Source organism: Trichosurus vulpecula, chromosome 4, assembly GCF_011100635.1.
Source record: "Trichosurus vulpecula isolate mTriVul1 chromosome 4, mTriVul1.pri, whole genome shotgun sequence".
Lineage (NCBI taxonomy): Eukaryota > Metazoa > Chordata > Mammalia > Diprotodontia > Phalangeridae > Trichosurus > Trichosurus vulpecula.
In genome coordinates, this window is record NC_050576.1 from 395,405,017 (window position 1) to 395,430,907 (window position 25,891).

Here is a 25,891-nt window from a genome sequence, read left to right on the forward strand (position 1 = left end):
TTCTGGATTGAGCTGAGAAGTTTAATGATGGAAACATAATAGAATCCATTCTATAGTAACCTAACTAAATTTATTCTTCTTGGTTTGGGATTTCGTGCTTGGGTCACTCTCCTTGGGCACTTCAAGATGGATTGGGTAAACTGTTTTGTCCTGTGTCCTCTGTCATCTGGATGTCACTACCCCTGACTGCCTTGATGGTGTGGCTGGTATTAGGCCTCACACCTGCCTCAATCCCTGACTTCTTTAATCCCAATTTGCAAAATATTTCTGTAATTTAAATTTATATGACTATACCAGGGCCTTAGGATGAAAAGATTTTTTGATCTGAAAGAGACCACCGAAGTCATCTAGTTTTATCCCTTTATTTCACAGAGGAGGAAACTGAAATAACTAAATGACTTACCCAAGGTCATGTAGGCAGTACATAATAGAGCTAGGATTAAGATTCTGATATTCTTGAGTAAAAATCCAATATTCTTTCTATTACACTAATAAACCCTTCAGGAACATTTTAGTTTCTGGTTTTTGGATGTGATTAAAATTGGACCAGTGTAGCATATGGGTTTTTTTTCATTTCATGGACAGTCTTATTTAGTACCTGTACTAATATGTACATAATTATACTCATAATATCATTATTTCATAGGCTAGGAAGCTGAGGCACAAAGATAATAATTGACTTGACCAAATATATTGGGGCAAGAATGAGAAGAAGTTCCTGGTTTCCAAGCTTCAGTGCTTTGCTCAGTCTAATAAGTGAAGTTCATTCATAAGGGCAGACACACTAGGCACCATTAATTATTAGTCTTTTTAATAACAGTGTTATATGACCACTGTAATTATTGGAGACCAATTCCACCACTAGATTATACATTAAGAGCATGCTTTTTTAGGTTCTTTTGTTTGACGGCTGTTAAGAATGGATTTGTGAGGGCGAAATGAGATAAAATTTGCAAAGCACTTGGCAAACCTGAAAGTGCTATATAAATGTAGCTATTATTGTTATTATTACTACTACTATCATCATCATCAACATCATCATCATCATTATCCACATTGTTGTCATATTTCCATGCGGAAGGTAAGAGAGGTTCCTTCCATCTTCTTCTTATAGTCGTCGTTAAATTTCTCATTCTGAGCCACAGTGAAGTGGTTTTTCCAATCTCCAACAATTCCTATAGAAAGGAAGAGCCAAAGTTTTAGTTGTATCACCTGCAGTTTATGTAAACTAGTAAGATGTCCCAGAGGAATTACTTTTACTTTGGAACCAACCACAAGTCATGTGACAAACAGATACAGAATATATGATTTCATCACTGATGAAAACCTAACATCTTTTGCAGGAAGGAATGTGTGAATTAAAGAGATGACTGGAGAAGTGGATAAATAAACCAGATACCCACCCTTTCTCATGAAGGGGGAAATGGATTGGTCCATAACAGTTTTGGGCACTGTAGAACGGTTTATCATGGGATTTTCTTTCATTTTTTCAAATGATGTTTCCTCCACAATTTTATTCAGTATCATTTCATCCAGGTTCTTTCCCATGAACTTCATCACCTTCTGAATTTCACGCTTTGGATTCTGTGGTGGGATAACATGATGTTAGAGAGACCAAGATCAACAATAAAATCATGATTTAGAAATATCTGTGGTAGAGGCAACGTGTTAATAGATAAAGGCATAGATGGGAAATAGAGTGATAATTTTGTATGGACCTTACAAGATTATGAACCCTTTGAGTAAAGGGACTAGGTTTCATTTTTTTGATTTCTCTCTCAGGCTATAGCACAGTGCATTACACACAGTAGCTGCTTAATAAATGTTGGTTGAAGTAGAGAAGACTAGAGGACCAAAAGGATAAGGTCTGAGGTGTGACCTGATGAATTTCTGGGAAACACACATATCCACTCCTTTATTATCCCTTAATTAGGAGTATAGACATGATTTGGCTCTGCTTCTCAGGACCCCTCAGCAAGAATCTTCAATAAGAAGCTGTGCTTCTCAATTCCTCACTCACCTCTTTTATGTCCTCATAAAAAAGAAAAAGAATTTGGTGTTTTTCTTTTGCCTTCCACCATCCTTTAACATGATCATACCAGGGGCCACAGCTCACTGAAATAGACATAAGGGAAACATAACAGCCTAAGCAAGGATGTATATAACCTTCTAATGAGCAATGCTTACTTATTTTATGCCATGATATGGTATGCCACTCACGCAAAGTGAACCTAGGTCGCTTGGGGATCCTAATTCTCGACCTGAGGTTCCTAGGGGCCAATAAGAGATTGAAAAAGGGCCCTGAATTGAAGATAGCAGAGACCTGACCAAGTAGTTGATGCTGTTGATGCTAGGAGGCAGTGAACTTTAGTTCTCAAGCACGTACCTTCCTCTGGGGAAGCAGGAGAGTAAACCGCCTAAGCCAGAGGATAGACTAATGTACTATTGAGATATCAAGTTAAGAAGGAACAAGATCAAAGCACAAAGACAGACCAAGAATAGAGCAGTGAATGAGAATGAAACCAGGTTAGAAGGTATGTCATTAAGAATAGCTCACAGTTTTATCAAGCTTTAAGGTTTGAAAAAGTGCTTTACATACATTAGTTTATATGATCCAATAAATCTGGTTGAGGTAGGGGCAATTATTATGCCCATTTTACAAATGAGCAATCTGATCCTCAGACATGGTAAGTGATTTGCTCTGAATCTCACAGGGAAGTGTCTTGAGTGGGATTCAATAAGGTCTTCCTGTGAAACCTGGACAGTCTGCCAGTGCCATGGCAGCAAACTGAATCACTTCCATTTGAGTTGTCTTAGGAAGAGTTTGAAGATCATCTGGCGGGATAAGGTAACAGACATTGAGGTCCTTTCTTGAACTAAACTGCTGGACTCTAATGCAGTGAGCACAACTCTGATGGGCCAGCCATGTTGTTGGAATGCAAAATGCCCACTTGCCAAAAAGACTGTTTTATGGAGAACTCACAGAGGGCAAGTGCTAACATGGTGGTCAGACCAAGTGATACAGGGACACTCTGAAGGTCTCTCTTAAGAACTTTGGAATTGCTTGTGTGACATGGGAGATACTGGCACAAGACTGCACAGTGTGGCGTGCACTCATTAGGAAAGGTGCTGTGCTCCATGAGCAAACCAGAATTGAAGCATCTCAAAAGAAACAGGAGATACGTAAATTTAGAGAATCCACCCCAAATGTTTACATGGACTATTTGTGCCTGACCTATGGTAGAACATTCCGAGCTCCTTTTTGTCTTATCAGCCAAAGTCAGACACACTGTAACTTGACTCTAGCATAGTGATGTCATTTTGGTCCTCTTTGAGAGTAAAGGACAACAATCAACCAGTCCTCACTCCAAGTCTAGTATTTTATCCGCTATGCCATTCTACTCAGGGCAGCTAGGTGGTACAATAGATAAAGTGCCTGGCCTGGAGTCAGACTCATTTTCCTGAGCCCAAATCTGGCCTCAGATACTTCCTAGGTCTATGATCCTGGGCAAATCAGTTAGCCCTGTTTGTCTCACTTTCCTCATCAGTAAAATGAGCTGGAGAAGGAAATGGCAAACCACTCCAGTATCTTTGCCAAGAAAATCACAAATGGGGTCATGAAGAGCTGGACATGACAGAAAAACAATCGAAAATGCCATTCTACCTAGTTAAATCAGAAACCAGGTAAAACAGGGAAAAGAAGACAACTGGGTAGGGTAATAATTATCTACTACATTGGTTTTTAATCCTTTCTATTATGGGGTATTCTTTTTATCACACACACACACATATGCAAACAATCGAAGCAACAATACAAAAATTTAACTGCTTTCATTACTTTGTTCAGGAAGGAATTAAAATAAAAAGTGTGGTCATAGGAGAAAAGAACACAAGATTTGCATATTTTCTTGTATCTTGTATGCTGTAGTGTGCACCTAGTAATACATTTTCCTCAGTTTCCTTAGCTGAATCATTATCTGTCTCACCTCCCAACTGTCAATATATCATAGTTATAATCTTTCTCTCTACACCCCTCTCTTGATGATCCATTTACCCCAGGCAGCCTTCTCACCATGGAACATCCTTCTACTCCCTCCTCTCATAGGTGAGAGGGTCCTGGTGGGCCAATCTTTATTCCCCTTCCATACTTCTACAACATGCCCTTTGCTCTGTCAACTTTTCATTTCCCTTTTGTGTATTGTCTTTTCTCATTAGAATATAAGTTCCTTGGGGACAGGGACTAGCTTCCTTTTTGTTTGTATTTGTATCTTTAATACTTAGCACAGTCCCTGGCACACAGTGAGCATTTAGTAAATGCTTCTTGCCTTACCTTGATGAGCTTGGCTGCTTCCTTCACTACCTAGATGAATCCTAGATCTATCTTTCCAGTCTCAAAGTTTCTCCTGAGCTTTAGTTCTATATTACCAACAGCCAGTTGAATATTTCCCACTGGATATTCCATAGATATTCCAACATATCAAAAATGATCTTTCCTCCACAAACCACATTGTTTCCAGGATTCCCTGTTTCTGTTTAAGTCATTATCTTTTCATTCATTCAGGTTGACAACCTCAGAGTTGTCCTCTACTATTTTCTCTTTCATCTCCGACTTCTGGTTGCTTTTCAAACTTGTTTATTTGTTCTCTACAGCATCTTTCATATTCATCCTCTTCTCCACTCATATGACCACCACCCTACTTCAGGCCTTTATTATGTTTTGTCTGGACTGTTGTAGCAGCCTCCTAATTGGTCTCCTTGCCTCCTATTTCTCACCTCTCAGTCCATAAGCATTTATTAAGCACCTGTTATGTTTCAGGCACTGTGCTAAGGTCAGGGATGCAAAGAAAGTTCATGCTTTTGAGGAGCTCACAATCTAATGGGGGGGGGGAACAACAAGAAAACAATTATGCACAGCCAAGGTATGTGCAGGATAAATAGGAAATAATTAACGAAGGGAAGGCACTAGAATTATGAGAGGTTGAGAAACACTTCCTATAGAAGGTAAGATTTTAGTTGGGATTTGAAGAAAGCTGGGCAAGTCAGGAGGTGGAGATAAGAAGGTAGAGCATCCCAGGCATGGGGGACAACCACAGAAAATGTCTAGAGGTAGGAGATGGAGTGTCTTGTTTGTGGAACAGCAATAAGGCGAGTATCACCAGATTGAAGTCGTAGGGTATGAGGTATAAGAAGACTGGAAAGGTGTGTGTGTAGGTAGGTTAGGAAGGACTGTGAATACTAAACAGAAGAATTTGCATTTGATCCTGGAGGTGATAAGGAACACTGGAGTTTTTTTTTTATTCTCTACGTAGAGTGTGACATTCCTAAAACACATTTCTGACCAGGAATTCTTCTGCTCAGAGGTTAAATCTGCTGTTGCTTTCCAAACTCTTCACGATCAGGCTCCAGTCTCCCTATCCAGGCTTCTTATTTCTCTTCAGATACTGTATCTTCCCATCAAAGTGGCCTATCTGCTGTTCTTCATACACAGCATTCCATCTCTTACTCACGTGTGTTTGCATTGTCTTTGCACTTCAAGGCTAGAATGCACCCCCTCCTCACCTTCCACACTAAGAGAAATAAGAATCCCTCATTTCCTTTAAAACTCCACTCAAGTGTCAGCCTTTCATGTCTGCTCCTCCCTGCCATTACTTTGTATTTACTCTCTCTCTATTTTGCATTTACTTAGGTGTCTACACATGCTGTGATCCGAGGATATGATCAATCCATCTATATGTCAACATTTAAGTGTGTACAAGCTGGATGTAAGTTCCTTGGGGGCAGGGACTGTTTCATTTTTGCTCTTCTTGTTCTCTGTGCCTAATATAGTACCTGACACTTAATGGGTGCTTAAGAAATGCTTCTTGATTAAGTGATCTTGCAATTACATTGTAGGATTTATCCCTTATTATATTTTGTCCTATTAGAGCTGACCACTGTCTTAGTCTTTTGAGATCTTTTTGGATAATGACTTTGCCATCCAATGTATTAGCTCTCCTTGGGATCCTCCACTGGAAACTTTCTAATAATTTACAGAGTGTTTACATATATTATCTTATTTCATTCTCACAACAATCCTAGTAGGCATGTGTTATTATGTTATTATATGTTATTATTATTATTCCTGTTTTTAGATGAGAAAACTGAGAAAGACAGAAGTTGAGTGACTTGTTCAGGGTCACTCAGTAAGGGTTTGAGGCAAAATTTGAGCTCAGGTTTTTCTGACTCTGTGCCAACCTTTGATATCCTGTGGTATCTAGCAGCCAATTTACTTTCCAGCTGATAATTACCCACTAGTGAGCAAGTATTCTTTAGCTTTGGTCATTCAAATTCAAATTTGGTCATTCAAAGTTAACGATGATGAAGATGAAAATGACGATGATGATAGCTAGTGTTTAGTGATTTAAGGTTTGCGAAGCTCTTTGTATATATTAACTTGTTTGATCCTCACTGCAATCCTAGGAGGTAGATACTATTATTAGCAGTCAAAATTAATGTTCATTAAGGACTACTATTTGTTAGGCATTGGCCTAAGCACTGGGGATTCAAAGAAAGATAAAAGAGAGTCCCTGCTTTCATGGAGCTTACAGTCTAATGAAAACATGCAAACAAAATGTACAATCTACATATAGGACATATTAGAAATAATCAACATAAGGTGCTTGGATTCAGGGGGATGAAGAAAGGCTTCTTGTAGAAGGTGGGATTTTATTTGGGACTTTATCTTGAGATTTAATCTCAAGGGAGCCAGGGAAGCCAGGAGGTGGAGATGAGGAGAGAGAACATTCCAGAAATGAAGAAAATGCTTGGAATTAGGAGACAGAGTGTTGTGTGCAATGAAGAGCAAGAAGGTCATGGATTGTAGAGTGTGTGGAAGGGTGTAAGATGAAAGAAGATGAAAAGGTAGGGGATGTTAATTTTGAAGAGCTCTGAAGGCCAAAGAGAGGATTTTATAGTTGATCCTAGAGGTGACAGAGAACGGTTAAAGTTTATTGAGTAGGGTGTGACATGGTTAGTCCTATGCTTCCGGAAGAACACTTTGACAGTTGAATGATGGATGGAGTGGAGTAGGGAGAGATTTGTGGAAGGGAGATCAGCCAATAGGCTACTGTACTGGTCCAGTCATAAGGTGATTAGGGCTTGCACCAGGGTGATGGTAGCATCAGAGGACAAAAGTATGCACAAGCTATTATGAATATAAATTGACAGGCTTTGGCAATAGATTGGATATGGGTGGAGAGTGAAGAGTCAGAGATGACACCTTGGTTTTGACCCTGAGTGATTGGAAGAATGGTATTACCCTAAACACGACTAGGGAAGATAGGAGGAGGGGACAGTTTTGGGAGAAAGATAGTGAGTTCAGTTTTGGACATGTTGAGTTTAAAATGTCTGTAGGACTTCCAGTTTGAGATGTCTGATAGGCAGTCGGAAATGTGAGACTGGAGGCTAGCAGAGAGATGAAGGCTGGAGAAACAGATTTAATAATTATCAGCATAGAGACGGCAACTGAATCCTCATTTTTTAAAATTTTATAAGTGAGGTAACTGAGACACACAGAATCTAAGTGACTTGCCCAGGATCAGAGAGCTAGTAAGTGTCTGAGTCAGTATTTGAGCTCAGGACTCTTTGAATCCTGGACTGTCTAAGTCCTAGACTCTCTAAGTCCTGGGCTCTTTCTACTTTCATCTAGGCCAATGGCCGGCAACCTTTGGCAACAAGACTTTGGGAAGTGAAACAAGTGGTCTGTCCATAACTCAATATACACATGCACTAACCATCTCATTAAAAGATTTAATATGCTAAATAAACAAACATACCTTCTACAAACAAAATAAATGTCTACTAAATATATATCTGTGTATATACATTCATACACACATATAAATAAAACTTTTTTACATCTATTGAGTACTGCTGTGATTAATAAACTGACACAATATATTTACACAAAATTAAAAAAAATGTTCATTGAAAAGTGTTACTAAACTTGTAGGTGATTTTTGTCATCATGTGTTTACTCAGTCCAAGGATGCTAATGCTATGACTCACATGTGGGGGTCCACAAAATGTTTGGGTGTTAAAAGGAGTCCTAATGCTTGAAAAGTCTAGGAACTGCATCTCTCTACTTTGTTCATTAGGAGAGCATGAAAGACTTACCAAAGGCCTTGTTGAAATCTAGTTATATCATGTTTAAGGCATTTCCTTGAACCATCAGTGCAGTAACCATGATAAAATAGGTAATTCACTTAGTCTGGTCTAACCTTGCATAACGCATTTTTGAATTTTGCTAGGAACTGAAATCAAGCTCTCTCTCACCACCCAATGGGTTAGTAGAATATATGTTTCCATTTTTATATGTGTATAAACTTATTTATATATGTATGTATACACACACATGTATATACATATATGTATTTATCTATTGCTCTATTTAGCAAGATGCCTAAATAAAAAAATTGGCTTGTTAAACATACTATTTCCAACTATAATAGTGTTCTATGTAGCCTTTCTTGATAAGAATTGAGTTATTTTTCCAGAATATTTATGGTCACTAGCATAAATACAGAAATTAAAGCATAATAAATTGCTTCTGTTTCAGAAGAGTAAACACTGTATATAGAGAGAAGGTACTTTTCAAAGTTGTCACAAAATAATGGAAGTTATCTGCCCTCCCCTCTCTGTACATATTCTTGTTATTGGAGAGAGACATGGGCAGAGAAACAGAGAGAAAGACAGAGACAGAGAGAAGTAATGAGGGAGGGTTGAGGGAGGCTAGTAACAGTAAATTCATTTGGTCTTTTATAGTTTTTCACAAAGTACTACCTTGAAACAATGTTGCCAGCCAGTCAATAAGCCTTTTTTAGGGACCTGCTGGTATATGCCAGGCACTGTGCTACCTAAGGATACTAGGAAAGGCAAAAAGATAGCCCCTGCTCTGAAGAAGCTCACAGTCTAATGGGGTGGGGGAGACAACATGCAAACAACTAGAGTACAAGTGTTGATTCTCATTTTAGAGATAGGGCAATAAATAACACCAGAGAAACTGAATGACTTGCTCAAGATGAGGTAGCGAATCAGTCCATTGAGGTTCTTCAGACTCCAAATCCAGAGTTCTCCCTACCATATATACCACAGCTGCTTCTTAATAGTCAACCAAGACATGAAGATTTGAAAAATAGAGCAAGAATTGATCAAGCATTTGGAAAAAGTTTATGAATATTCAAGTAGTCACAGTTAGCATGAAATTATCGATTCAAGACAGCACTGGGACATAACAAAGAGTTGTAAAATGAAATTTCCAACTGAAGATTTAAGAATGAGATTAGGTAAAATTTTCCACATGGTATGAGCTGTCAAATTGGGAAATTTAGAATTATATTAGAATATGCCATAGGGGGAAAAATCCTATTATAATACTATGATTACCAAAGGACTGGTACCAACAGCTTTCTGGAGTTCATAATTCACATTCTGGATCATGTGTAGTATAAGACGGAGAGGAAATGTGTTATTAAATTTAAAGCAATTGGTTTCTCATATTCAAATTAAACAAATTTATTGAAGAGAAGTTTTCACATTTTGTAATTGTATTATCTGAAATGATTTAGCTTTTAAATTAAATTTGGCAAAGGGTAAATATCTTAGATAATCCAATAACCTCCATTATTTTGTGACAACTTTGAAAAGTACCTTCTCTCTATACACAGTGTTTACTCTTCTGAAACAGAAAACAATTTATTATGTTTTAATTTCTGTATTTATGCCAGTGACCATAAATGTTCTGGAAAATAACTCAATTCTTATCAAGAAAGGCTACATAGAACACTATTATAGTTGGAAATAGTATGTTTAAGAAGCCAATTTTTTATCTAGGGATTTTGCTAAATAGAGCAATAGATAAATACATATATGTATATACATATGTGTATGTATGTGTATATATATGTATGTATACATACATGCATACACACACACACACACACACACACATATATATATATAAAGTTTATACACATGTAAAATTGGAAACGTATATTCCACTCGCCCATTGGGTGGTGAGAGGGAGCTTGATTTCAGTTCCTAGCAAAATTCAAAGATGCATTATGCAAGGTTAGACCAGACTAAGTGAATTACCTATTTTATCATGGTTACTGCACTGATGGTTCAAGGGAATGCCTTAAACATGGCATCTTAAGTAAATATAATCATGTAAGTAAGTCCAGGGACAAGAGTGGGAAGGGGAGTGGAGAGCATTTGGGTGAAGATCAATGTAAGCATCAGGGGATACTATAGACTATCTGGATAAAAAGAGTCAATAGATGAAGAGCTCAGGAAACTGATCACTGTCTAGGTACAGAGGCATGATAACTGTAGAAATGGAGGACTTTAGTCTGCTGAATCTGAAAGCAGGTCAGCTAATGATTTGTTATCTTAATTTAATGGTAATTTCACCCTTCAAAAGGTTTAGAAATCCACAAAGAGAAATCCTTATCTGGATTTGCTTCCTACTAATGAGGGTGTTTGGGTAGAATTGATGGAAGCCATATAAGGCAGTGATCTCTCCAGCTTACAATCTGTATGAGGGAAGAAAGTTAGGTACAACCTGACATGAATCTTTGACTTTGAGAGAGCAAATTTCAAAGGGTTCAGAAAGAGGACAGCTAGGATCTGATGGACAGTCAACTGAAGAACAAGGGAAAATTCTTAAGAGTCATTTTGAACACATGAGGAACACTTCTGATATGGAGGAAAAAGGGGAGTTATCCAAAGAGAACAATGTGTGGTGAAAGGGTGACCTGCCAGGATAATTTGGTTCAGTTCATCACCCTTGTAGAAAAAGTAGAATACAACCTCAAAACACATGTCCTATTGGGAATAAAAATAAAAATGACTAGCAATTTATATATGTTACCTCATTTGATCTTTATAAAAACCCTTTGAGGTAAGCAGCACTATTATCCCCATTTTACAGATTTAGAAATTGAGACTGGGAGAAGTTAAGTGATTGGCTCACGGTCATACCATTAGTAAGTATTTGAGGTAGGTCTGGGAATTCAGGTCTTCCTAACTCCAGCTCCAGCACTGTTCTGTCTAGTAAGGGCATCTATGTATATAAAGGGAGGCATACTGAATATCCTTTTCAACTGCCTAGTTTCCTGTCTGTTTATTATCAAAGGTATTGGGGCACTGATGAGTCAGAACCTGCCTTTTCATTTGGGGAAAGTGATTTTCACACACACACACACACACACACACACACACACACACACACACAGAAACAAAAAAAATTCCTTTGTTCTTGATTGTTTTGGCTGACAAATTAGGTTAGTAGTCAAAGTATTCTTTAGGGAAACATACTAATTAACACAGTGTGTTCAGCCTAGGCTGATGGTATCATACTGCTGAGGAAATATTGATATACACTTACCTTGTCAATTACCTTGTTTGGAACTTGTAGTTGACTGTTGTGACTGACTAGAGAGGTAGAGCAGCAATATAGGATAGAGGATCAAATATTAGACTAGGTTAATGCCAGGGTTTATGAGAGAGAGAGAGAGAGAGAGAGAGAGAGAGAGAGAGAGAGAGAGAGAGAGAGAGAGGGAGAGAGACAATGAGAGAGGGAGACAGGGAGACAGGGAGACGGAGAGGGAGAGGGAGAAATGTGGCTGTAAAGGAGACTCACTAACCAACTTAATTTTTTAAAAGATATGTGTAGAGATGGAAGCAAGGACAGGTAATGGAGGAGTAGTGTCGGTAGTGCTACCACACAAAGAATAGTTTTAAAAAATCTATTGGGCAAAAGAGGATGATCAAAGAAGGGATAGGATCAAAGCTTGGGTTATATGGATGATGATGATGATGCAAGACAGACAGCAGAGTGGTTCAACTCATTTTGCCTTTGCTTTGCCAAGGAGAATGAATTTTGAATTGGAGGGGACAGAACAATAATAGCTCATGGGTGGTTGATACCCTAGATAACTGTGGAGGAAGGAAGAGCACACCTAGCTGCTCTAGGTGAATTATAGTCAGAAGGACAAGATGAACATCATCCTTGGGTATTGAAAGAACCACTCTCTGCAGTTACTTAACGGCCATCAGTGCTCTTTGAGAGAGGTACTACAGGACTGCCAAAGAGCAAATACTTCATTGATTTTTTTCTAAGTAAGAGAAAGTAGTTTGTAGACTATGAGCTGATGAGCTTGTCTTTTGGTTCCTGGAAAAACCCTAGGATATTTTTGTTATATTGCCTTCAGAGACTAGGAAATCTTTTCAAAGAACCGCATAGATCAGTAATGCATAAAGCAATAATGAGTAATTTTAGCAGGATTTACTCATATGACAGATGAAATGCTTGGGAGCAGGAGCAAGAAGAGAAGAGAGATTTAGAGAAGATGTTAGCTAGGATAGCAAAGGGCTTTGAGATCATGCTATTTAAACACTGGTTGAAGGAACTAGGGATGTTTTACTTGAAGAGAAGTCTTAAGGGAGGAGGAGATAAAACTATTTGAAGGATTATCACATGAAGAAGAAAAGACTTGTTCTTCTTGGTCCCAGTGGTGAGAATTAGGAGCAATGGGTAGAAGTTACAAGATCAGTTTTAAATTTGACATGTTTATTAATTTTATACTTTTTATTTATTTCTTTGTGTTCTAAACTGCGAATTTTCACTGGCTGTCCTCCACATCTGGAATTATCTTTCTTATTATCCTTACCTCCTGGCTTTTCTGGCTTCCTTCAAGCTTCAGCTAAAGTCCCATCATCTACAAGAAACCTTTCCCAGTCTTCCTTATCTTAGTGCCCTCCCTCTAAGACTATTCCAAATTTATCCTGTATATATCTTATTTGTACATAGTTGTTTGCATTTTGTGTCCTCTATTAAACTGTGGGCTCCTTGAGAGCTGTGATTTTTTTTTTGGTCTTTCTTTGTATCCTTTGCACTCAGCACCATGCTAGTTGAATGCTTGTTGACTGACTAGCTTATTGGTTGTGTACACGTCACCCCTTTAGTCAATAAACTCCAACGGCTCTCTGTCACCTGAAGAATCAAATACAAAATCCACTGTTTGATGTTCAAAGCTCTTTATAACTTAGTCCCCTCCTACCTTTCCAGTATTCTTACAACTTACTCCCTATCACGTGTTCTTCAGTCCAGTAACACTGTCCTTGCTGTTCCATGAACAAGATGCTCCATTTTCTTACCTCTGGGGATTTTCTCTGGCTGTTCTCTATGCCTGGAATGCTCTCCCCCTTTATCTTTATTTACTGGCTTACCTGGCTTCCCTGAAATCCCAACCAAATCCTCATCTTCTATAAGAAGTCTTTCCCAACCCCTCTTAATTCTAGTGCCTTTCCTCTGTTAATTATTTCTGTTTTATCCTGCATATGGCTTCTTTGTATATATTTGATTGTTTCTTGTTTCCCCTATTAGATAGTGAGCTCCTTGAGGACAGGGACTGTCTTTTGCCTTTTTTCATATCCCCAGCACTTAGGACAGTACCTGGCACATAGCATGCATTTAATAAATATTGATTGATTGATGTTGTATATAGGATAAATAACCACTTATCTGGGATGTTGTAAAGGGGATTTGGTCTTTAGCTAGAGATTGGACTAAGGCTTATGAAATTCTTTCCGACTTCAGGATCCCAAATTTTGTGCCTTGTACACAATTGGAAAGGGGATCTGCAGGACAAAGGGTAACCCATACAAGCAAGATTATTCATACCCAGTAAACTGGGTTAGCACAGCTTTTCATCCTTCCAGTAGCTAGAATGGTAAAATTGGGTCTCCCAGCTATGTGATTCTATCTCAGAGACAAAAGATGATTAACAGTGTTATACTGTGTTTTAGAGAATAACCTAAAATGTTGTGATCATATAGGTCTATCTCAAGTCAGAGTAGGAATAAAAACAGTCATTAAAGCATTCACTGACCTTTCCCATTCATGAAGTTTTCAAAATATTCTTCCCAGGTTCCTGGTTCAGGGAGTGTCTGGCTCATCCTTTGGAAATGGTAATAGGATACCATGCAGTCTTTCGCATTCCGAGCTACATAAATGATCTTGGGAAAGTGAGTATAATATATATAGAAAAGATTAATTTTACACAGGTTGGTATATTCATCAGCAACAATTATGTGCTATGACCTATGCTGCCTTTTGATTTTTTTTTCAGCTCCCTTACTTTATTGGGACTGTGAGTTAGGCAGAGGTCAGTGTTAACAGCATATAAATTCACCACGATTGCTCAATAAATACAGACCAATGGAAGGGGTAGGTACAGATTTAAGATTCCATCCACTTGGGTAGGGGAGGAAGTGGGATTGGGGCAAGTATATTGGATGATTTTACCGGTAGATGAGAACAAAATAGGAATTTCCACTTTACAGATGAGGGCAGGGGGTAGAGTGCAGCTCCACATTACATATGGGAGGGATCAGGCATAAGAACAAGTTCCACTTTACAGATCAGGGATGAATGGAAATTTACAGGAGGAAGGGAAGTTCCATATTAAATACCAGTGAGGCAAGGAGGATACTTCCATTTTACAGAAGGGGAAAATGCCTACACTGTTGTAAGCACCATGACAATCATAAGGGAAGTAACAGGCACATTTCCTAATGGGAGAACGTAGGGCAGAACATGGTTTTTAAATACAAATGACAGAAACATAGACATAACCAATTATAGCTTTGTATGTATAGGTCATATGATCATAGATTTAGAGCTAGAAGGGACCATCAAGGTTGTATAGTCTAACATTTTACAAATGAGGAAACTGAGGCTAAGTGAGTTATCCAAGTGACGTGTCCAAAGTCACAGTTAAGTGACAGAGTCAGGGGTGGCCTTCTGACACCAAATTCAGCATTTTCTAATGCACGACTGACAAACAGGATACACTAAGGGGAATATCAAAGAAACTGAAATCAAGAGGGGTTATTTCAGGAAGGAACAATGGAGAAAATGAATCTTAAAGCAGAATTTTAAAGCAAAAGGGGGTAGTTTGGTGACTAGGTGGGGGGAAAGGCATTTATTAAGGAAGATTATTTTGAGATGAGAAGGGGTAAACCATATTTGGGTTTATTGTAAACAGATTTTCTTCATTGACACAGAAAGCACAATCTTTTAATATCTTAAACTTTAGAAGTTTAATTAAGACCTTTCTCAGGAAAATTCACTGTTTTAGGGTATGTGAAGGGCAACTAGGTGGCACGGTGGATAGAGTGCTGGATCTGGAGTCAGGACAACTCATCTTTGTGAGTTCAAATCTGGTCTCAGACTTTACTAACTTTGTGATCCTGGGCAAGTCATTTAACCATGTTTGCCTAACTTTCTCAATGTATAGAATGAGCTGGAGAAGAAAATGGCAAAACTTCTCTAGTATCTTTGCCATTAAAACCTCTAATCATATAAGTGGGAAAAGGACACCTACGTACAAATATATTTATAGCAGCTCTTTTTGTGGTAGCAAAGAATTGGAAATCAAGGGGATACCCATCAATTGGGGAATGGCTGAACAAGTTGTGGTATATGAATGTAATGGAATACTACTGTGCTATAAGAAAGGATGAGCAGACGGACTTCATAATAACCTGGAAAGACTTATATGATCTGATGCTGAGTGAGGGGAACAGAAACAAGAGAACATTATACATGATTACAGATACATGGTATCAGTGATGACTAATTTTGATAGGCTTGGCTCTTCTCAGCAATGCAAGGTTCTAAGATTGTGCTAAGACTCATGATGGAAAAAGCTATCTACATCCAGAGAAAGAATTACAGAATCTGAATGCAGATTGAAGCACACTATTTGCTCTCTCTTTTTTTCTTTTGGTTTTGTTTCTTCTTTCTCGTGGTTCATTCCATTTATTACAATTCTTCTTTACAACTTGACTATTGTGAAAATAAGTTTAATGTGAAGGTATAGGTAGAACCTATATTAGATTACATGCCATCTTGGGTAGGGAGTGGGGAGAGAGAGAGAAGGAGAGAAAATTTGGAACTCAAAAACTTGTGGAACTGAGTGTTGTAAACTGAAAATAAAAAATAAATAAACAAAAAACCCAAAACAAAAAACCTCCAAATGGGGTCACAAAGAGTCAAAAATGACTGAAATGACTGAAGAACAACAAGGATATCATTAGCTTTTTGACTACCTTGTCACATTGATAATTTATATTGAGCCTATAGTTCACTGAAATTTCCAGATTTTTTTTATGGTAGACTCATATTGCTGAAGTTTCTTGAGCACATTGAAATTCTGAAGCTTTTGAAGCTATTTTGAAGCATTGGTCATGGAGCTAGATTGGAAGGGACCTCAGAAACCATCTAGTCTAACTTTTATTTTACAGATGAGGAAAATGAGAAACAGGAGTTTTAAATGATTTGCCAGAGGAGGGATTTGAAGGATAGAGGGAAAAAAGAGCTAAGGAGTAAATACTCTGCGTATGTAGGAGGCTGATGCTTTAGTCTATATGACTCTGTCTATATAGTAGGCTTTCTTCTGTGAGCTAGCTGACATGCTGTCATCTCCTTTGCCATGGCTATTGGTGAAATGGGGCTGCTCAATAAAATTCTGAACTTAGAGATTGTGGTAATCTTTTTATTATGCCAGTGGGTCTTATACTCTTGGCCATGTTGATAGGTCATGGACAGTAGCAATTTGCTGTCAAAAACTTAACAGTTTTTTTTTGGTGGGGGGTAGTGCAGAATTGACACTGGGATAGATGCTCTTTATAAGATTTATTTAACATATCCTTCATCACCTAAATGAACTGGACTATGCTTTTAGATCACCCTGCATAATAGTTTCTGCTTACCTTACAGGTGCTATCCCAGAAAGATGGAGGCAATAGTTGGGTGGGAAGGTGTGTCTTCAGTATCCGAGGAGAGGGCATTGCATTGGCTTGGTCCACACCTGGAAATAATTTAGAATAAGAGTATACCAGATAAACTAAGCAGATAGTTTAATCATCCAAGGAGGCTTCTTTAGAGAAAGTCTTATTGAACATCTCCCGTTGTCCAAAATCTCTACTTTCTCCATATATTTTTGGAAGCTTTCTCTATGAAAGAATTGTTATAGATTGGAAAGAAGAACTGTTTAGTATCTCCTTTTTCTTTAGGGCAATGAAATATTGCAATCTTGGGGAGATCCCCTCAGTTTCCAAGCAAGATTCAACTGCATCAGACCAATGATTGTAATGAGTGTTTTGCTGAGAGTCAGCATGTCATAGTGACCAGAGACATGGCTTCAGTCAATCAGAGCAGTGTTCTTGTCTCACCTTTGGTCCATACCAACTATGTGACCCTGGGCAAGTTAGTAATTTCTGTACCAGGGAACTCTAAGACTGTAATTGACAGAGTCAAAGCAATATGCACTGACACCTATAGAAATAAAATTTTAGGTCTGGTTCCCCCTTGCCCTCTAACAAGGTTACTCTCTTTTTTATTTTGTATTCTACTTTTATTTCACTATATCTGTTCATTCATTCAACAATATTTAAAGAGCACTTATTCTGTTTAGGGCCTACCATAAGTGTTATGGATGATACAAAAATGAATAAAACACAGCCCCAGCCCTTAAAGAATTTATGACTATTAGGAGATATAAGACATACAGAAATAATCACAATACCAGGGAGAATACAAGAAGTTCTGTAAGAACAGAGCTCTTTGGGGAAATCAGAGGAGAACTGTTTCTGATTTTAGGAATTTGGAAAATGTTTATATCTTCTTGCCTGTTGCTGTTTCTTCTATCTAATGGCCTGACCTTTTTTTAACCTTCCATATTTTCAGCATTGCCAATACGTTTCTGTCTTTCACTTTGTCTTTGCCTGCTAAACTGTCCTTGCCCACCATCCTTGCACTTTTCTTGTGTTTGAATTTTCTGCTGTAAAAGAGAGAGAGCCAGCAACCAATCAACCAACAAGTGTTTTTTTCAGTGCCTAATGTGAACAATGAAATAGTATAATTATTTGCAACTATCTGAAACTACAAATAATTTACAATGGTAGCTATATGTAATGTAGAACTTATCAAAGCTTTCTTCCATAAATAACCCTTTGCAAGTACCACAACCCCAGCACTTGATGTAGTCAGGGAAGAATAGATAAGAACAGGCAGGAGAAAGGAGGGCTCAGCATTCCTGGTTTTTGGTGCTGACTGACTTCCCTTATGGCTCTACTGGCTTGGTCCTCTGTTTTCTTTTCTGACTCTGATGCCTCTCAGCAGCTCTAATGGCTTTTTTTTCTTTTGGGGGACATGGGATTCCTGTTCAACCATATCTTTTCCCTTGTGTTCTCTTCCTACTTGGAGACCTTTCATTCCAGTGTAGTGGGAGACAAACCAAAGGTAGATTGTTAGAAGAAAACAAAAGTCTGATCCTTGACCCCACAGGAAATATAGCAGGGCAGAGGAAGAGAGAGGAAGACTGGGGTATTATTAGAGTATAACTCAGACTTTAGATTCAAAATCAGGGCATATATGCATTCTGGGGATCAGAAAAAGCAATTAGTTAGAAACTATATCGATAGACAAGAAGGATGAATACAGAAGTACTGAATTATGAAGCAGGTGGACAACAGTCTGAGCCAGCAGGTACCAGGAGATCTACAAAAGACAAGGTAGGGTAGTCCAAGGGAGGCAGGAGAACAGTCAATCAGTCAATCAATCAATCAATCAAAATTTTTTATTAAGTCATTACTCTGTGCCAAACACCGAGCTAAGCTCTGGAGATATAAAGGCAAATATAGTCTCTGCTCTCAAGGAGCTTGCAGTCTAATGGGGAAATTTGCTGTTTAGTCTTTCAATCATGTCTGCCTCTTCATGGACTATTTTTTCCATAGGGTTTTCTTGGTCAAGATACTGGAGTGGCTTATCATTTTCTTCCCCAGTGGATCACTTTTTTTTTTGTCAGAGCTCTCCCCTATGACCTGTCCATCTTGGGTAACCCTGTATGGCGTAGCTCATAGTTTCATTGAACTTGACAAGGTGATGATCCAGGAGAGGCTTTTGTATGCAAACAGGTTGAATGACTTGCCCAGGGTCACACAACTAGTAAATGTCTGAGGTTGGATTTAAACTCAGGTTTTCCTGCCACTAGTACCACCATTCCATCCACTTAGCAACCTAGCTGCCCCAGTGGAGGAGGTGCTATGTAAATAACTAGGAACGTCTAATAGCTATATATAGAGTAGATAGGAGGTAAATTCAGGGTTAGTTACTATAAGGTGGGGGAACCAGGAAAGACCTTCTGCAGAAGACAGGATATGAGCTGAGAAAGGTGAGCAAAGAGTTCTATGGTAAACTTTTCAGTAAGAAGCTTGTTATATGTGTTCTATTGGGAAAGTAGTCATTTCTAAGTCTTAGCCATCTTAGGGACTGCTACTTGGAGCAAAAAGGTTCTACCTGATGAGGGCAAGTGTGTATATGGAAAATTATAGCAGGCACACACAAATACATATCCTAATTTGTGGTGTTTATCATTGTGATTAAGACTCCATAATGATCACAGGGAAGGAGCATGAGTAAAGAGAGAGAAAAGTGCCTACCAGAAGATTGAGGTGAACGTGCCCACTCGATGAAAGGATGCCGGAGGTGAATGACTGATCGTCGACACTTTTCCACATCTCCATTCTGTTCAATCATGTCCACAATTTCCTGAATCCATGTTGTTCCTGATTCCCAGGTAGAAAAGATTAGAAGCAGAGAGCACATGGAAGCACCATATTAACTACTGTCCCTGTTTGTCTTAGAGCAGATCCTGATACACTAGATATATCATCCTCAGTGCATAACTCTATTATCCATGGTAGATAGATATTCTTCCCTTTGTTTCTAGGAAATGACTGAAATTCCACTGGAAATGATGTGATAGACCCACCATTTTAGAAGTAGAAGAGAATTCAAAGCTTCTGGAATCTTTCAGCTTGGGGTAGGGAAGTAGGTGTACTTTTAGGAAGGGTGACTGACTTATGAACTTATTGAGGCATATAAAACCACTGTAGACCATAGATGTAGATCCGGAAGGGAGCTTAGCTATTGAATTCAAACCCCTCATTTTACAAATGAAAACTGTGGGGTTCTAAGAATCGAAACCGTTCACCCAAAGTCTTATAGGTAGTAAGAACAGGGATTTGAACCCAGAATTCTCCAAACCTCTTTCTACTGAATTATGCTACATTCCTTTTTGCCCCTTTTGAGGTCAAGGAACGTCATAATCACTAGAGGGAGAAAACTGGACAAACCATACAAAAGGAACACTGTAACAACTCATATTTATATAGCAATTTTGGCTTTGATAAAGTGCTTTCTTTTTAAAAAAATTATTTATTTTTAGTTTTCAACATTCACTTCCAGAAATTTTCAATTTTCTCCGCCTCCCTCCCTTTTCCCCTCTCCAAGATGGCATGCAATCTGATATAGGTTCTATATATACATTCTTATTAAGCGTATTTTCACATTAGTCATGTTGTATAGAAGAATTAGAATGAATGGGAGGAACTATGAGAAAGAAAAAACAAAACAAAACAGAACAAAACAAGAAAAAGAGAGCAAATAGTCTGCTTGGATCTGCATTCAGACTCCAAAGTTCTTTCTCTGGATGTGGATGGCGTTTTACATCACAAGTCTTTTGGAGTTGTTTTAGGTCCTTGCATTGCTGAGGATAAAGTGTTTTCTTACAAACAATCCCATGAGGATGGAAGGGTAAATCTCAGTATTCTTATTTCTCAGATAAGGACGCTGAGGCTTTGTAAGTGTGGGAGTGATCAGAAATAAGTAACAGGCTAGAAGATGAGAGTTTTGGGACTTTGATTATATCTCTGGAAGGTATGGCCACTATAATAAAAATGCTAGTTGGCATTTATATAGAGCTTTACATATATTTTCTTGTTTGATACTCATAACAACCCTGGGAGGCAGGTGCTATTATTATCTGTATTTTACAGATGAAATAACCACTCCCTCATGACTGAGGCCATCTCCTTGTCAGGGTCCCAATTAACTCTGCTCTGGGTTTCTCTCTCCATATGTCAACTCCAAGCCTACAGTCTGTCTAGAGGGCTATGTATCCAAACCCAACATACTCTTCGAGGCAGACCAGGGCCTCATTACTTGCCCTCTTTTTATAGAGTACAGTACAAAGGCACATTTCTGTGATAGCTTGAGCCCATCAAATCATACATGTTTGAAACTTTATCACTTATAGCCAGTGTGGTATAAATGAGCAATAAATAATCAGAGTATTCCCCAAGATCCACCAAGGAGATGGCCTCTGTCATCACAATGAGCTCTCATGGGGTATATTCATCCCTACTCTCAGAAGATGTGCTAAAAGTCTCTCCCCCGCTCTCTGAAAAGGCCCCTTTTAGCCTTATTACCCAGGCTTACTTCTGGACCTCTTTCTATATGAAGTTGTTCCTTGTCCCTGGTCCAACCCAGACCTCCTAATTCCAGGTCCGGCAGATTTTTCTTGAATAGACACCTCTACTAAAGTCATCCTCTGATGTCTTGAGACAGAGTAAGACAGAGTCAGACTAGGACAGAGTCAGAACTAGGAAAAGGCAAGGAGAAATATGTCTCAGATGCTGAAATTTACAGGGGCCTTCTTAGTGAATAGGGTTGTTATAGGTAATTTAGTTACTGGAGTCAGAAGTGAAAACAACTAGGGACATTCCCCTTTTGCTTCCCAAATCACTTTTCTAATATGAGATAGTTTCTTCCTCCTTGGCCTTAATTCTGCTCTGAATACACCTAAAACTAATTTTTTTATACTCCTCCATTCTAAAGCACATTAAAAATACTATAATTTATATCCAAATCTTACAGCTAAGCATTTTGGAGGCAAAACCTCAGGAAACTTAAGCTCTGATAGTCATTCACCTGTACTTTATAAGTTAACTCCCCTACAGATTCTACTTCAGAATTTATAGGCTTATCACCTTGTGGTCTAGGCTTTTTGTAAGTACACTGGCCTGATAACAAGGGTGCCCCAGGTTGGAGTGCCTGACATACATTGAGGGGGAAATGAGAGGCTGAGGACTTGGGGCACAAATTAAGAGGCATCCTTTATTATCATTAACTGTCCCCATTCCCTTATCTTGTTGAGCCACCCTCCCCTCCACACACACCAGAGGCTTGACCTGTCTCTTAAGGTTAATGGTAACTTAGTTATCATGTCTGCTGCACATTTTCACTACATCCTATGTTCAAAGAAGACAAATGCCATGCTACCTTCACCATATCCCTTTTTAGGAAAAATTGTGCCAAGGTTGGAGTGGGGGTGAATCCAGGGTCATTGGATATTCTGTGGAGGGCACAGTATAGATTCAGTTGCTCTTCCCCTGGCATGACTGCATCCAGCCATGAGTTGCTGATAGGAAAGCTGGCACACCCTGGCCTCATCCTTTCTTGCTTTGTTTTCTTGATGGACCTTTCTTTAGGTTTCTTCTTCCTTACCACAAGCATTAGAATTCCTAAGTCACAACTCTGAAAGGTCCCACCAAAATGGAAAGTCTGAGAATACCAGCTTAGGGATGGCATGTATATATTTGTTCCCTGAGGACCAGCCCTAGTTAAAGTTCAGAGGACCCCATCACTGGGTTGACTTCACAGTGATGAACTTTTCTGGCCGCAGTAACTTGAGGATACTAAGTTATAGGAAGCCTATGTTCTACTTTGGCAGAAGGAGTACTCTCATGAATGAAATCATGAAGAGGCACCTAGGTGGTATGGTGCGTAGAATGCTGGCCCTGGAGTCAGGAAGATTTGAGATCGAAATCTGTCTCAGACGTTAACTCATTGTGTGAACCTGGTCAAGTCACTTAAATCCAGTTTCCTAATATATGAAATGGGGATGATAAGAGCATCTACCTCACAGAGTTGTGAGGCTCAAGTGAGATTATATCTATATGTTAATATATATGTTAATATACATGTATATATATACACATGTAGTATGTATACAAAGTGCTCTATAAAACAAAATGCTATATAAATCTTAGTTATTATTATTATTATAGATCCTTCCTTCCCTCATTCAAGGCAGCTAGATGGGAGAAAGATAAAGTGCTGGAGCTGGACTAAGGAAGACTTGAATTCAAATCCTGCATCAGACCCTTATCTGTGTGATCCTAGGTAGATCACTTAGTCTCTCAGTCTCAGTTTCCTCATCTGTAAATGGGGATAATAATGGCACCTATCTTACCTACAAGGTTGTTGTGAGGATAAAATGAAATGATATATATTTGTAAAGTGCTTTGAAAATCTCAAAGCACTATAAAATAATTATTACATATAATAATTATATTTTATTAAAATATATTAATATATCAACTTATATTGATAACATTGTTATATTAATATAATATGGAGCAATTATAATATGCACATTATTATTATTATATAAAGCACTAGCAATTATTATTATGAAGAGGAACTTCAGATCTTTCTAAACACACTCACCTGACTTAGGATAGGTACAGATGAGAAGATCGTCATCCTTGGCCTTGAATTTCTGTATTTGGTCCCAGTTATTCACTGTTGTACTTGGCAGGAAGATCCCCTCCACTTCTCCTAATGGCGCACGTTTCCTTCCCTCTGAGAGCAGTGGTCTTTTGGCTTCCTGGGCCATACTCTCTTTCACGGGATCTTTATCATAGGCTGGAAGAGATGCTGAAACTATGAAGAAAGGATGACAGTGTGTGTGTGTGTGTTGATTGTTATTATCTAAGGTCAGAGTTCAGGGATTCGCAGTCTAAGCCTTTATACAAATGTAAGCTGTTATTATTAGACTATAGTCCCCAGGCCTCCATTCCGGTGGTGACTTCTTTCCCTCAACTTTCTACTGTTGCATAGAAGTGAATGGTTAGGTTTGGCCAGAATGTGGAGGACCCTAGAGGAAAGGCTGTCTGCTGCTGTTGGGAATTGGTGGAGACAGGGAGGGAACCACGATGGAATTGGAGGAGGCCTGGCAGGGGATGGGTGGACAGGCTCTGGTGAGGAAACATAGTCACTTGAAGGGGAGCAGAGAAAGACTTGGAGACCTCAGGAGATACTAGGCTGTGTGCATGGGTATTTTAGGGGAGTAGATGGAAGAAGAGATTGAAAAGGGATAGAGAGGAGAGGAAGGTCTTACTATGGGCTCTGGGCCTTTAGGAAAATATAGTCCATGGTCCTCAAAGTCCCAGTTCTGCCACTATAAGTCAGACTAGTTCCCAACAAACACATAGCCCCACCAGATTCAGTTAATTTACTTTCTTAGCTCCTATCGTATTATAGTACAAGTTAATACAAAATACATACAGTCTATTTTACTTTGCCTGTCTTACCTTTTAATACTAAGGGAAAACAGGACTTAGGTTACTGTGTAATAGTTATAATTTAATGAGAACAGAGGACGTTCCAGGAGAGGTGTGGAGGTATTTCCTTGTACGGCAATTCCAAGAGGCCAAACTACCCCAGGACTCAGGCTGCCTCTGATTGTTACCCAGGATGCCCCTCCAGCCAGATTTCTAGCATAAGATGTGGTAGCTACAGATATGCTCCATGCTAGAATTCTAACATAACTGTGGTAGCATGGGCCCTAAGCAAGAAAGACACTGAATTGCTGTAGTATTGACCTTCAGAATTAAGCTTTCAGTGTCTTTAAGCTTGGATTTGTTTATACAAAGATTGTGTCCTTAGGTAGGGAAAAGATTTAGATAACATAATTCTGTTCCAGTATCCTTTCTGGTTTGTTAACTGATCTCTGTCAGATTTCTTGCCCAGCCTCTGACTCAACTCTGATTTTGAGAAAATGCCAAGTTAGTTCAAACTTTAACCTCCAAGTGGATGTTAGGTTTTTATTAAATCTTTCTTTCCCCTAGCCTTGTCTGTACCCACTTCTCAAACAAATACTCATTAAGCACCTGCTTGGTGCCAGGTGCTGTGTTGCACATTGGTGCAGCAAAGACAAAGATAGAGACAGGCCCTGCCCTCCCGAAGCTTACATTAGAATGGGGAAAATTACCATGTTTGCAGATAAATTAATAAAAAAAATGTAAATAGTAATTTCCCCAGGGAGTTGGTGGGAAACACTAACAGAAAAGACCTCTGGGTCCTTTGAGTTGTGCCTTGAAGGAAGATAGGAATGCTAAGATGAAGAGGAAAGGAAGGTTCTTTGTAATAAACAGCACATGCTTACACAGCATTATTAAAATTTATAAAGTACTGCCTTTGTAAACAACCCCGGGAGCCAGGTAGGGCAGATATTATGATATCTAGTTTGCCAAATGGACAGGGTGGTGACACAGTTGAGAGAGTGGTAGAGGGCCTGGAAAAAGGAAGACTCCTCTTCCTGAGTTCAAATTTGGCCTCAGACACTTACTGTGTGACCCTGGGAAGTCACTTAACCCTGTTTGCCTCAGTTTTCTCATGTGTAAAATGAGCCGGGGAAGGAAATGGCAAACCGCTCCAGTACCTCTGCCAAGAAAACCCAAAATGGGGTCACGAAGAGTCAGACACGACTAAAAACAACTAAACAACAACAAATTTTACCAAATGAGGAACTGAAATCTCAGAACAGGGGAATGCCCTGCTCAGGGTCACTCAGCAGATGACTTGGAAGGACACCTTGGGCCAGGATATGGAGGCAGGACATGGAATGACATGGTTGTGTTTCCACAATCCAGCTAGCAGCTTCTGGGGGGGTGCAAGATCCACCAACAACCAGCACCCAGAAAGCTGCCAACACACTGAAAAAGCACAGGTTCTTTTGATCTGCTTATCTAAGTAAAACAAGTTTAAGGGGTTGACAAGCTTACTTTAATTCAGCATACAAATACCATTCACTTAGTTCAGGGGAAAAAGTCAGCATGCTGAACTTCAGAACAAAATACAAACAAATTACAAACA

At 38.9% G+C, this 25,891-nt stretch overlaps 1 protein-coding gene across 1 annotated transcript; it reads right to left on the reverse strand.

Moving 5' to 3' along the window:
* Positions 1–694: 694 nt before the first annotated feature.
* On the reverse strand, positions 695–24,357 carry LOC118847832 (sulfotransferase 1C2-like). Its single transcript, XM_036756473.1, has 8 exons — positions 24,328–24,357; positions 23,462–23,677; positions 19,549–19,674; positions 16,819–16,916; positions 13,932–14,058; positions 2,021–2,115; positions 1,404–1,584; positions 695–1,175 (listed from the first exon to the last, which is right to left on the reverse strand). The coding sequence occupies exons 2-8, from the start codon at positions 23,628–23,630 to the stop codon at positions 1,063–1,065; spliced, it is 909 nt and encodes a 302-aa protein (XP_036612368.1). The 5' UTR covers positions 23,631–23,677; positions 24,328–24,357; the 3' UTR covers positions 695–1,062.
* Between the last annotated feature and the right edge of the window lie 1,534 nt (positions 24,358–25,891).

Bases quoted from the DNA above. Each gene is read 5' to 3' on its own strand.
- LOC118847832 (XM_036756473.1), bottom strand. From the start codon at position 23,630: ATGGCCCAGGAAGCCAAAAGACCACTGCTCTCAGAGGGAAGGAAACGT. The intron at 19,675-23,461 runs GTGAGTGTGTTT...CCTGGGAATCAG, and splicing joins CTGTACCTATCCTAAGTCAG to GAACAACATGGATTCAGGAA. The intron at 1,585-2,020 runs GTGAGTGAGGAA...ATCCCACCACAG, and splicing joins TTTATGAGGACATAAAAGAG to AATCCAAAGCGTGAAATTCA.